The 13,880-nt window shown below is 42.3% G+C and overlaps 1 protein-coding gene across 2 annotated transcripts in view; it reads right to left on the bottom strand.

Annotated features, from left to right (window-relative positions):
• LOC106586171 (activin receptor type-1C) overlaps nucleotides 1-13,880 on the bottom strand; it is a 33,048-nt gene that overhangs the window by 8,798 nt on the left and 10,370 nt on the right. For both annotated transcript variants that reach the window (XM_014173107.3, XM_014173106.3), the window contains exons 2-7: nucleotides 11,610-11,840; nucleotides 3,245-3,496; nucleotides 2,441-2,671; nucleotides 2,099-2,266; nucleotides 1,192-1,348; nucleotides 499-623 (exon numbers count right to left, since the gene is read on the bottom strand). In XM_014173107.3, coding sequence (XP_014028582.1) covers nucleotides 499-623; nucleotides 1,192-1,348; nucleotides 2,099-2,266; nucleotides 2,441-2,671; nucleotides 3,245-3,496; nucleotides 11,610-11,840 — 1,164 coding nt within the window. The remainder of the gene's footprint in view (nucleotides 1-498; nucleotides 624-1,191; nucleotides 1,349-2,098; nucleotides 2,267-2,440; nucleotides 2,672-3,244; nucleotides 3,497-11,609; nucleotides 11,841-13,880) is intronic.

Raw genomic sequence — 13,880 nt, forward strand, 5'->3', positions numbered from 1 at the left:
CCGCCTGTTCTTTCAGGCTTCCTGATAGTTAGAGATGAGAGAAAAAGGTACAACTTGATTCAATTCTGAACATTTTAATAGTGTAAAAATATTATGGGTGATGTTTTGGTCATTCAAAAGGCAATTTTTACTTGTGCTGTACCTTTAATATTTATAAAATGATGAATCACTGAATAAAGTCATTTGAGTCATCTACCCAATAACTGCATCAGTCACTGCTCCAGGCTCATTTATTTCAGTGCATTAGCTGCACAGACTGGACACTTCCATTCCATTTGCTTAAGGTTGCTTTTGTACTAAGAGTTAAATAACTTGATTTGTGTCCCAAATGACACCCTATATAGAGGTTCCCTGGTCAAAAGTAGTGTACTATACAGCGAATAGAATATTCGTTTCAGCTTTAAATAGTGTAATTCCTAGGAGTGCATTAGTTGCACAGTCTGGGGATTTCCATTTTATTTGCTTCAGCTTGCTTCTTTTTTATTTTTTATAACTTACCCCTTACAGAACACCTCCGTGCCAGTTCCCAGAACACCAGGCCCAGGGAGTAGATATCGGCCCGCTTGAATGACTCAAAGCTGCTCATATTGATCGTGTCATCCAGCAGTTCTGGTGCCATGTACCTGCCAGGAGGGAGGATACACTTGTTAACTTCTAATTAACTGGGTTTTAGGGTGAGAGTCAACAATGACGCATCTGTCCTTTAGAGTACGAAGACTCAATGTCCTGGCAGAGATACACAGAGATACGCATAGTCAGTTTATTATTATAGATACAGGGCTCCATGTGAGCTGTGGTCCAATCATTCTGTTAACAGTTTACAAGAAAAGCATATGGTGGCCCTAAACATTTAAAAAAAAAGAGCTCTGAATGATGGAGAGAGCACGTGGAAGGGGATACCTGTCGGTTAGCCATCAATCTCCTAAACGAAGGCGAGTGACGTGAGGTAAAGGCTTGGTGTATGTAGCAAATGGCACCCTATTCTCTAGTGCACTACTTTAGACCAGAGCTGTGGCATTTGGGACGTACACAAAGTCAATGTGAGACCTTCCTGATCGTCGGCTCAATATTTCTCCCTCCATCTCTCTAAAAGGACATAAAGATAAAATACTAATAATTGAATAAGTTGATTAAAGCGGCCAATAAACATGCCCATCTCTCTCTTCTCTCAGGTAAAAGCTGCCTAGTTACCTCTTTGTTCCTACTCTGTGATTGGACGGTATGTCGATGGTGTTGGTGCTGGAGTCGTGTTTCACGGCCAATCCCAGGTCTGCTATGACGGCTGTCCCATTCTTCTTCACCAGGATGTTTTTAGACTTGATGTCTCTGTGGGCAATGGCAGGTTTCCCTGTAAGACAGATCCCAAATCAGAGTTATATTACATGTCATTTCAACTTGCTAACGTGACACATGGGGTTTGCTGTCACCGTTGTATGGCCCTTGCAAAATAGATTCCCAGGGCTAAGAATAATAGATGTACACATTACAATACAGTTATACTTCATGTCATTTCAATAACTTGCGAACAGGATAGATGTTTGTTTTCACTGCTTTATGACCCTTGCAAAACAGAAGTCTGGTGCTCACAATCGACTAACAGTAGTACTGTGTAAACAACTGACACAAAGAAAACTCATTCAGAAGAAAATAACGTATGTGTTATATTGTAACTATTGAAGTAGGGCTTTGGTTATGAATGTGACACGGTCACTACAGCAAGTAACAAGCAACACAAAGAACTGTGCTTGGGAAAGTAGCTAAGAATAACAAAGCGCTCCACAAATGAGGGATTTCTGCTGTTAGTGCTTTGTACAGTAGGAGGCTCTCACCTAGTCACAGTGAGTAATCTTCTGACCTTTGGTAAATAAATACATGTGAATCCTGTGGGATGTTAAATAGATAATCTATAGCAGGAATGGCATCATTGCAACACTAGACACAGATACACAGGTCTGCAATTGTTACTGAATTGGAGGCTACTATACTGCAAATAAGAGCCGAGGGCATGGTATATATATATATCTGTGGAGCTATGGCTAGGACCTGGGAGCTGTAGTGCCCGATCTAGGCAGAGAGGATTGCGGTGCCAGTCCCTCACCCTGAGTGCCAATGATCTCCATGTGGAGGTGTGCCAGGCCGCTGGTGATGGACAAGGCCAGGACGATCATGCAGTCCACAGACACTGTGTACCTGTTCAGGTAGTCAAACAGAGAGCCGTGCTCGTGGTACTCTGACACCAGCCACAGCTGGGTCCAAGAGCCGTTATCTGCAACACAAAAACAGCAAAGGGCATGGTCATACACCTGGGGGTTAGTGTATGCGTACAGTCCTATTGAGAACGTTGGTCTCACATGGTCAAAACAACAGAGATGACCCTGGTCAAAAGTAGTGCACTTAATGAGGAGCAGGGTGCCATTTGCCCAAATGTGTCAATAAGTACCTTTGTTATCGGCTGCGATGAATCCCAGGATGCTCTCGTGTCGGAGCATGATGGTCTGGTAGATCTCTGCCTCTCTGAACCAGGACCTCTCGTCTCGGGATGAGAAGATCTTCACCGCTACATCCTCCCCTCGCCACCTCCCTCGCCACACCTCCCCGAAGCGGCCCTTCCCAATGGTCTCCTGCAGCACGATGGTCCGAGCTATTGTCCGCTGTACCAGCAGCGGCAGCCCTGTGAAACAAAAACGAAATCAGTTTAATCAGGATTTCATGTTTTATTTTCTTTAACCAGGCAAGTCAGTTAAGAAAAAAATTCTTATTTACAATGACAGCCTACCCCGGCCGAACCCGGATAGCGCTGGGCCAATTGTGCGCCGCCCTATGGGACTCCCAATCACGGTCGGTTGTGATACAGCCTGGAATTGAACCAGGGTCTGTAGTGACGCCTCTAGCCATGAGATGCAGTGCCTTAGACCGCTGCGCCACTCGGGAGCCCTCGGGAGTTACAACTGATCTGCCAGGAACATCATCTAATTGAAAACTCTCTGAACTCGACTTGTTTCTCTCACTTCCTGCCCATTGTGTCCATATCAAGCAAATAAAATGGTGTTCAATATTAAAACATCAAATTGATTCAAAACGCTACACTCACCGTGAGATCTATCTATCAGAGCGCCATTACCTGCTCTCCTCTGTTGTGCGCCTAAATGGAATCCCCATTACAGACCCAATGACTTGGAAAGGGATGGCCGTTCTAGTGATTCTATTTCTATGACTGTAAATGCATTTGTAGACCCTCTCTTACCGGAGCCTGAGCCGGACGTGCTCATGTCATAGATGAGATCTTTAATACACTTGTCGGGGGACATGAGACTCTGGTCGTCCAGGGGCTCCTCCACGTCATTCTTGTGGGCCCGGTTGTAGGCACAGCGCTGGCCCTGCACCACACACACCCCCAGCAGGATGCTCACACACAGCAGGGCAGAGGGAACCAGGATGGCCGCTGCCAGCTCCAGCCTGCCCCAGCCGGGCTCCTCCGAAGGCCTCTCAACATAGCCTACACAACACACAGAAGCATACACACCATACTATGTATTCAAAAACAGAGGGCCTCATTCAGTAACAAGACGATCAGTAGATTAAATGTGCAATGGCCCACACATTTGTGATATAAGATTTTAAAAACACGGATGGAGAATGTTTAGGGATGAAAAAAAATATATATATACACACACTTCCTGAACTCAAATAATACATAGGCTAATACTTCATGATCCCTATGCCCTCTAGTGGTCATTTTCAACTTTATTCATTAACCCATTACTACCAATAATGTACAGTACGTCAATGTAGTAACATACGGTACCAGCTTGTGGTCAAAATATGAAGCGAAAGAAATCTCGCCAAAAACAAAGGCTCCATTCTGTTCACCAGCAGCTAACAATGTTATGAATATGGTTGTGTCCCAAATGACCTCCAAAAGTAGTGCACTACCTTTGACCAGAACCATATGGGGTTGCCAGTATAATTTACTCCATGATCATTTAGTCAGACCGATCCTGGACTGGGTGCTATTCTGCTTAAAAACAACTTTGACTTGCCAAACGATGTTGTGCGTTAGTATGGATACAGAAAGGCTCAGGCACCCAGGCTAGACAGAAAACCATCCATCCAGAAAATTAAATACAGCCCTTCAGCTAGTCTAAATCCTCTCAGATCCTGAGAAACTTGAATTTGGCAGATGCAGAGTTAGGTTTGCAATTAAACACGTTTCTAAAAAGACCTGTTCTATGCCAGATGTTCTCAGGCAAATCAGATTCATCAGCAGCACAAGATACAGAAGCAGGGTTTTACTGGCCATAGCTTTTATAAGTTCAGCTTGTTTTTACCAATAATACATTCCATGGAGTCATTTACTGACTGCAAAATGCATCTTGGAGATAAGTATCTAGACTATGAATCACTCAGCATATGACATGGCTCTGGCTGTACTGCCAGACATACACAGTAAGCCTAACTTTGTGTCGTTATTTTTGGGGAAATTAATGAGCACTGACTGAATGACATTTATGCAAATGTCCTGGAATTACCATGGGAATACTAAATTATTCAAGAATTAAAAAAAAGTAATGAAGCAGTTATTTTTCAAAGTTGGAATAGCCTTCATATCAACAAAACAGAACGTGCACTCTAGAGCTTAAGTTGCATCATGTTATTTTGACCTGCTGGTCTTATCCCCAAATACAGGAATAGTCTTTAAATGTCCTCATCTAGTAAGACGTCTTGCAACATTGACAGGGTGAGAACTGTACACAGATATGTGAACTGTACACAGATATGTGAACACGACAACCCAAGTCAACTATTTCATAACACGTCTTTCCCTTTAACCTAAAAAGCCTTTCTACCACCCGTCCAAGTAGAGCAAAGCAAGTCACTCAACGAAGCACGCAAAACAACAGAAAAAAAAATGAATAAAAATCAGTCTCTAACCTCCATTGCCCTACTGGTTAAAAGATTGAATGTTTTTCAACATGGATATCAGTTGGATGCACTTGGGACATATCTACTTCCCCATATGCTTTAAATAGGCCACTTATCTGTGTCTAATGTTGGGAGGCTACTTTGGGAGTGGCATGTGTTAAGGCAGCAATCTCAAGTCATTCATCATTTTTTTGACATATTCAAATATTTGTATCCAAATCACAATATCTACGCGACGGTATGAAACAACGTGTTCTTAAGACTAGGCAAATTTCTGGAAATCAACGTCACCGGATTGAAATAAAGAACAGTCATTATGACAAGAAATAGAGTCTATAGAACGGGCCTCCCCGTTCAAAACATTGATGGCATAATGGGTGGACAGGCAGCCATTGCTAGCGTACCCATAGGAGCTAGATCATATATTCAATTTCTATGCACTAGGCAGATACAGCATTTTACATGCGCAGAGCCATTTTATTATAGATTTCAAACATCACGACTATAGTGGGCTAAAGTTATCTCAACTACCCTTTGAACTTTCAGTCATGTGCTCTAACCGGTTACAATAAGATCCATAAACATATCTAAACGAGCTTGTTTTCACGTGATCCATATATATATAAATCACACACACACACACACACACACACACACACACACACACACACACACACACGTTCAAAAGTTTGGGGTAAAAGCAACTCCGGGATGCTGGCCACCTGACAGGTGCAGCATATCAAGAAGCTGATTAAACATCATGAGCATTACACAGGTGTACCTTCTGCTGGGGACAATAAAATGCCACCTTAAAAAAGTGCAGTTGTCACATAACACAATGCCACAGATGTCTCAAGTAAAGGGAGTGCGCAATTGGCATGCTGACCGCAGGAAAGTCCACAAGAGCTGTTGCCAGAGACTTGAACGTTAATTTCTTTACCATAAGCTGCTTCCAAATTTTAGAGAATTTGGCCTCACAACCGTAGACCACGTGTATGGTGTTGTGTGGGTGAGCGGTTTGCTGATGTCAACATTGTGCCCCATGGTGACGGTGGGGCTATGGCATGGGCAAGCATAAGCTACGGACAACGAACACAGTTGCATTTTATCGATGGCAATTTGAATGCACAGAGATACCGTGACGAGATCCTAAGGCCCATTGTTGTGCCATTCATCCGCCGCCATCACCTCATGTTACAGCATGATAATGAACAGCCCCATGTCGCAAGGATCTGTACACAATTCCTGGAAGCTGAAAATGTCCCAGTTCTTCCATGGCCTACATACTCACCAGACACGTCACCCATTGCACATGTTTGGGATGCTCTGGATCGTTGTGTACGACAGTGGGTTCCAGTTCTCGCCAATATCCAGAAACTTGGCACAGCCATTGAAGAGGAGTGGGACAACATTCCACAGGCCACAAGCAACAGCCTGATCAACTCTATGCGAAGGAGATGTGTCACGCTGCCTGAGGCAAATGGTGGTCACACCAGATACTGACTGGTTTTCTGATCCACGCCCCTACTTTTTTTTAAGGTATCTGTGACCAACAGATGTCTATCTGTATTCCCAGTCATGTGGAATCCATAGATTAGGGCCAAATGTACTTAAATTGACTGATTACCTTATATGAACTGTAAAACAGCTATACACACACACACACTTCATCCACAGCGATAGTAGTCAGTTATATCATTGTCTAAGTGGCCTTTATGAGTTACTGATAAAGCGGTCGTCTTTTCTCTGTAGCTCGGGTAATTTGGAAGCTGTTGGACCACTCTGCTTCGGTACATACAATCAATGTGGTTACCAGGGGAACGGTAATCAAGGTCATAGCACAGGCACTGAAGAATAGAGGAAATAGAGAGTGTAGTCCGTACCCTCTTAAAATACAAGTCCGTACCCTCTTAAAATACAAGGTCGTCAGCAATAGTGCAGTTCTCCTCTGAAACAGCAGCAAGCACTTAAACATCCCCATATCCATTCATACCCGAAGTCGTTGTGTAGACTATCATCTGTGAACAACTGATGAATGTTACCTTTAACAACTTTATCATAATGTGTGTATTTTTCACATCAAAGGGTCTAAGTATACTCTGATGATTGGTCTGGATCCTACAGCGTCACTGTAATTCAGTTATTACCAACCCTGGAGAGATACCGGGTGTGCAGGCTTTTGTTCAAGCCCAGAAGTCTGATTCGACTTAACTTTTCTAAACCTTATATATAAGATTCGAGATATAAGAAGCTTTATGACACACACACACACACACACACACACACACCCAAAATAGTTATATGGAAAATGTCAGATAGGTCAATTATATGATATGAAGAGTACAAGATGTTCTATTCTAGGGTTTTAGGCTATTTAGGGAGCGAGCCGATGTCAACTTTCAAGGTACAGCACTGCTACACTGCTACTGCAAGCTGTACACTGAGTGTACAAAACATTAGGAATGCCTGCTCTTCCATGACAGACTGAAAAAGTGAATCCAGGTGAAAGCTATGATCCCTTATTGAGGTCACTTGTTAAATCCACTTCAATCAGTGTAGACAGGGGCGGAAATCCCGGGGGGGACGGGGGACACACGACCCCCCCATCCTGGGAAAAATATGATTTGTCCCCCCCAATATATCACTGAAACATAACTATGTAATTTAAATAATATTAATAATACGCAATGAAAGCAATTGTGCTGATTATAGACACTTAATAGCGCGTTTTTAAGTTTCAAAAGATTGCGACCCCCCCGCCCTTTGCCTCACAATGGTTTGATCCACTGCCAGTTCCTTAGCTTGCTAGGTAACAGAGAGGTCATATCTACTGTCTGAAAGGCACTCAATGCACGTAACTGACGTGAGGTTAACCTCTATGGGACCGGCGGGACGAATTCGTCCCACCTACGTAACAGCCAGTTGAATCCTGTGGCGCGATTTTCAAAACCTTTGAAATGCTATTACTTCAATTTCTCAAACATATGACTATTTTACAGCTATTTAAAGACAAGACTCTCGTTAATCTAACCACACTGTCCGATTTCAAAAAGGCTTTACAACGAAAGCAAAACATTAGATTATGTCAGCAGAGTACACAGCCAGAAATAATCAGACACCCATTTTTCAAGCTAGCATATAATGTCACAAAAACCCAGAAGACAGCTAAATGCAGCACTAACCTTTGATGATCTTCATCAGATGACACACCTAGGACATTATGTTATACAAAACATGCATTTTTTGTTCAATCAAGTTCATATTTATATCAAAAACCAGCTTTTTACATTAGCATGTGACGTTCAGAAAAAGCATACCCCGCAAACTTCCGGGGAATTTACTAACAATTTACTAAATTACTCACGATAAACGTTCACAAAAAGCATAACAATTATTTTAAGAATTATAGATACATTACTCCTCTATGCACTCGATATGTCCGATTTTAAAATAGCTTTTCTGATGAAGCACATTTTGCAATATTCTGAGTAGATAGCCCGGCATCACAGGGCTAGCTATTTAGACACCCGGCAAGTTTAGCCTTCACCAAAATCCCATTTACTATAACAAAAATGGTCTTACCTTTCCTGTTCTTCGTCAGAATGCACTCCCAGGACTGCTACTTCAATAACAAATGTTGGTTTGGTCCAAAATAATCCATCGTTATATCCGAATAGCGGCGTTTTGTTCGTGCTTCCCAGACACTATCCGAAATGGTAAATAACGGTCGCGCGCATGGCGCATTTCGTGACAAAAAAATTCTAAATATTCCATTACCGTACTTCGAAGCATGTCAACCGCTGTTTAAAATCAATTTTTATGCCATTATTCTCGTAAAAAAGCGATAATATTCCGACCGGGAATCTGCAATTAGCTAAACAGCCAAAGGAAAATACTGCACGGGGTCGAATCGGGCACACGCCTAATTCCATTGTCCTCTGATGGGCCACTTGGAAAAGGCGATAATGTGTTTCAGCCTGAGGCTGCCTCGTCATCGTTCAGGTTTTTCCCGGGCTCTGAGAGCCTATTGGAGCCCTAGGAAATGTCACGTTACAGCTAAGATCCTGACTCTTCAATACACAGAAGCAAGAACAACAACACCTTGTCAGACAGGCCACTTCCTGCATGAAACCTTCTCAGGTTTTTGCCTGCCATAGGAGTTCTGTTATACTCACAGACACCATTCAAACAGTTTTAGAAACTTTAGGGTGTTTTCTATCCAAAGCCAATAATTATATGCATATTCTAGTTACTGGGCAGGAGTCGTAACCAGATTAAATCGGGTACGTTTTTTATCCGGATGTGAAAATACTGCCCCCTAGCCCAAAGAAGTTAATCCAGTCAATCGCGCACACACACTAGCTGAATATGCAGAGCTAGCGCGCAAATATTAACTATTAAGCTAGCTAGTACCTATTCCATTTATGTGGCGTCGTCAAAGATGGAATCAGCATGCAGATGATGTAAGTTAGTGCTTCAAAGTCCCTGTGATAAGGTTAGCGATAAACTGAAGTCCAAACTGAACAGAACTACACTCTCTTCTACAATTGTCTTAAATATATTTAATGGTCTCGTTGCAAAAGCTAAATTGTCGCAAGGGAACTTTTATTTGTTTATTTTATTTCACCTTTATTTAACCTGGGTAGCAAAGATTATAGCAAACACCACTGAAACTGAATTGGTGCTCGCTAGCTTTGCAAATTCAGCTATTGTTGGAAGCCAGCCAATATGAAACAAACTATTAAAATGACAAAAGGTTGCAGCATATGTTGTGTAAATGGTGAACTCATACAGCTGTCAACTCTTGTCATTTTAATCCGTTTCACATTTGCTAGCTACCTTTTAGATCGAAGCCCATATAGTATGATTGAAGATGATAGAAGCCCATCTCCTACTGTAAATAACCTACACACTGTGTGTGTAGCCAGCCAGCCAGCCAGGTAGAAAAATGGCAGAAAAATAAAAGACAGACATCAGAGTATTTTTCAATACACCAAAACGCAAAGTAAGAACCCTAGTAGCCTAATATCTCAAAGACTAGTTGATAAAATGTTCATAAGAAAGAAATTAAATTCTAATGGAAATGTTTCACAATGATGTCATTAGGCAGAGCAGTCAACAGATGGCACACAGACAGCAGAGTTGGGGACAGATATGCAGGGACAGACTGGCAGAGACAGGGAGTCTCAGGTAAGTTTGTTGAGTCTTTGTTTGGCAACATTATGAAAGGTTCTCCATTTTTTTTACTTGTAAAATAGGAACATAATTGGAAAATGCCATGGATACCCCACTCTCAACTTAAACTGGTGACTGAACTAAGATTTGTTAAAGCCAATGGTATTGCTGTTGTGATTAGTTGTGTAGTTTTGGGTACCGGTAGTTAGGAGTACGGCAAACACCTTATTTCTTTGGTTCCTCAATATACATTTACCATATTACAATGTAGGCTATGTGTTACAGCACTACTTTTGGTGTCCCCCTCAGGAATTGCTCTTGAGAAAATGTAATGTAATTGTCCCCTCCAAAGTGGATATCAGATTTTCGCCCCTGAGTGTAGATGAAAGGAATGAGGATTTTTAAGCCTTGAGACATGGATTGTCTATGTGCCATTCAGACAGTGAATGTGCAAGACAAAATATTTAAGTGCCTTTGAACGGGGTATGGTAGTAGGTGCCAGGCGCACCGATTTGAGTGTGTCAAGAACTGCAACGCTGCTGGGTTTTTCACGCTCAACAGTTTCCTGTGTGTATCAAGAATGGTCCACCACCCAAAGGACATCCAGCCAACTTGACACAACTGTGGGAAGCATTGGAGTCAACATGGGCCAGCATCAATGTGGAACGCTTGACACTTTGTAGAGTCCATGCCCTGACAATTGAGGCTCTTCTGAGGACAAAAGGGGGTGCAACTCAATATTAGGAAGGTGTTCCTAATGTTTTGTACACTCAGTGTATATCAATTTCAAGGCCTAAATCGTAATAATATACATTTGACCGATTATAAATGTGTACAAACCCTCACATTCCTAATGAAGAGTAACTTTGAGGAGAGCAAAGTAAAACACCAGGAACTAAAAAAAGGGAGAAGCATGTGGATGTTATACAGCTTCAAAAACACCATAACTTACTACAGATCTTCAGTACTGGGCAGTAACAGAAATCAGGCGACGTTAAAACGTCAAAAAGATGAGAATGTTTACTTACTGAGGTCACCGAGTTGAGAACAGCAACATGTGCCGAGAGCTTTAACTAACCTACCTCTACAAAGCAGACGTTTCGCTCTAACCAATTCCACACGACTGGCCTGACGAGGTGTCTATAAAACTGATGGGCGGATCACTGGCAGGCGGCGGGTAACCTCTGACAACATTATGTCACAGGATACGCTAGGCCAATCAATGGTAGCTCAGCTCGTCTGGCTAGACCACGGCCTGAGCGGGAAATCCCTCCTGGAATGCGCTCTAGCTACTAACGTTGTCCGCATGGGGTTTTCAATTTCTTTAGAACGCTTTCCTTTGGTAGAATAACCACAAGTCAAGCTGTGAGTATTAAATGGTTAAGGGACGTGTGTTTGAGTTTCGAAACCATGGGGTTCAATTCCAGAAAGTGAAAACCATAACGATTGGGCAATAGATTCTAATAACAGTACAATAGACTTTGCAATAAGTAGCATGACTTCATAAGTACCTGGATGCAGATGCAGGGTCTCGTTGTTGCAGAAGTCTGTGAAGCAGCAGTTTCTCTTGGAGACGTTCCGGGAGCTGTAGCAGAAGACCTGTCCCCTCATCTCAGCCGGGGACAGACAGGACTTGACGGCCTCCTCCTTCCCGTTGATCAGCATCACAGAGTTCCAGCAGGCCCCGTCTGCACCCGTCTCACAGGTGTTGTTGGCACATAGCTGGCACACACACTTCAGAGCTGAAACGCAACAGTGCGACGTTAGATGCCTGGCTTTCTACTAAGACGTTTCTTAGTACACTTCCCAAGTTTGTGATTTTCTAGAGCCTTTCTTGCATATCACTTAGACTTCTGAAGAACAACATTAACAACTGTATAACTCAAGCCGTCTCAGGTACAGCATGGAAAAACAGTCGTTTTTAATCAATTTAGAACCACTTTGCATACATTCTTTCAGCAATACAATAGGAGGCGCTCAGTAGCCATCGACCAATGTCTACTACAGACCTCTATGGATAGTGGCCATTATGGCTAGCGGCCACTCGTACTTTTGAAGCCGAGGCTTTCTGCCTGTTATGCAATCCTGGACATGCTCTTAAAAACAAATAAAAGAGTATTCTATAATGCCCTTTAGTTTAACACCCAGATAATATTGTGCTCTTCTTGGACGCCTACCCACTCCTGTCCTGTTTAATAAAGCCAAGAGGACAGCAGGGCTCTCCTACTCACAAGGAATTGGTGGTCTATTCTGTAGGATGGGACCAGTAGAGGAAGGGGATGACCGTCCTCCTCAGTGAATTTAAAAAAATAAAAAAATAGTGAAACATTTAAAAAAAAAAGTTGTCCTATACTAAATATATTGACATGTCACCAAATAATAGATTTTTAAAAAACACAGTTTTGCAATAAAGATCTACAGTAGCCTAAACAGCACATGTAGGGTAGCACCATGGTATAGCCGGAGGACAGCTAACTTACGTCCTCTTCTGCGTACATTGCCTTAAATACAAAACCTAGGAGGCTCATGGTTCTCACCCCCTTCCATAGACATACACAGTAATTAATGACAAATTCTGGAGGATGTCCTCCAACCTATCAGAGCGCTTGCAGCATGAACTGACATGTCCACCCAATCAAAGGATCAGAGAATATATCTAGTACTGAAAGCATACGCTAGCTAGTAGCACTGCAGTGCATAAAATGTGGTGAGTAGTTGACTATAAGAGAAAGACAATCGTTTAACAGTTTTGAACAAATTAATTTCCTCAAAAATGAAGGCGAAGCAAGAGAGAGATACATTTTGTAATTGTTTCTACTTTCACTTACTTAGCTATCTGGCTATGACTCTCCAACACTGGAACTCTTCCAAGTCAAGGTAAGCTTTTGGTTTTACTAATTTATTGCCACCGGGGCCAGCCAGTGTAACTGCTAAACTGCTTACTGACTGTACACTGTACTCCATGGTTGTAGCAGATTTAACTTACTAACACATTAGTTCTATTAGCCATGTTGACTATGACGTTACTTTAGCTAATATGGTGACAACGATGTAGGCTGTGTAGCAGTTATGATAGGAAGGCTTGGAAAGGTTATTTCGCTTGGTCACAGACAGCTGATGTGTTGTGCAAGCGAAGGGAAAAGGTGAGAGGAGAAGAGAGCGGAGATGCGAGAAGGAATACAACAAGCTGTTTGTATGTGGCTGCTATGAAAGTGAACTGTGTTTGTGTGAGATCAGGGGTGTATTCCAATAGAAACTCTTGTTTGCAACTGTTGGACTAATGACTACACCCTAGATCAGCTAGATGCAGGGCAAGAGTGTGCAAGGCAGTATTGAATGTGTCACCTAAAGAAAAATCTCGACCTGTGTGCACCTACGTTGTCAACTTTCATTCATAGGCTAGGTTGTAGCAACCTCATGATGGGTATAGGTCAAATTTGAGTATCATGTAGTAGCCTAAACCAAATTAATGTTACATTGAACTGGGGAAAGGAAAATGAATGACATTTCTATTACAACATAATGGTTCTAAGGCCATGTTCGTGAAAATAATCGTCCTCCCTCATCTTAAAAACGTCACTGGATGGAACTATGTCCAACTTTTATAGGAGCAGAGGTAACGTTTGCCTGGTTGATATGGAGCTGTAGGGAATCGCATGTCCTCATCTCAGGTCCCTGCTACATGTCTGAGCAAAGCTCGATTTCCCAGACTATCAGAACACCCCACAACACTGCTGATGGGAAGATGAATAGACTAATCCCTTCCAAATATATTTTTTGTT

This window comes from Salmo salar, chromosome 25 (assembly GCF_965601325.2).
Source record: "Salmo salar chromosome 25, fSalSal1, whole genome shotgun sequence".
NCBI lineage: Eukaryota > Metazoa > Chordata > Actinopteri > Salmoniformes > Salmonidae > Salmo > Salmo salar.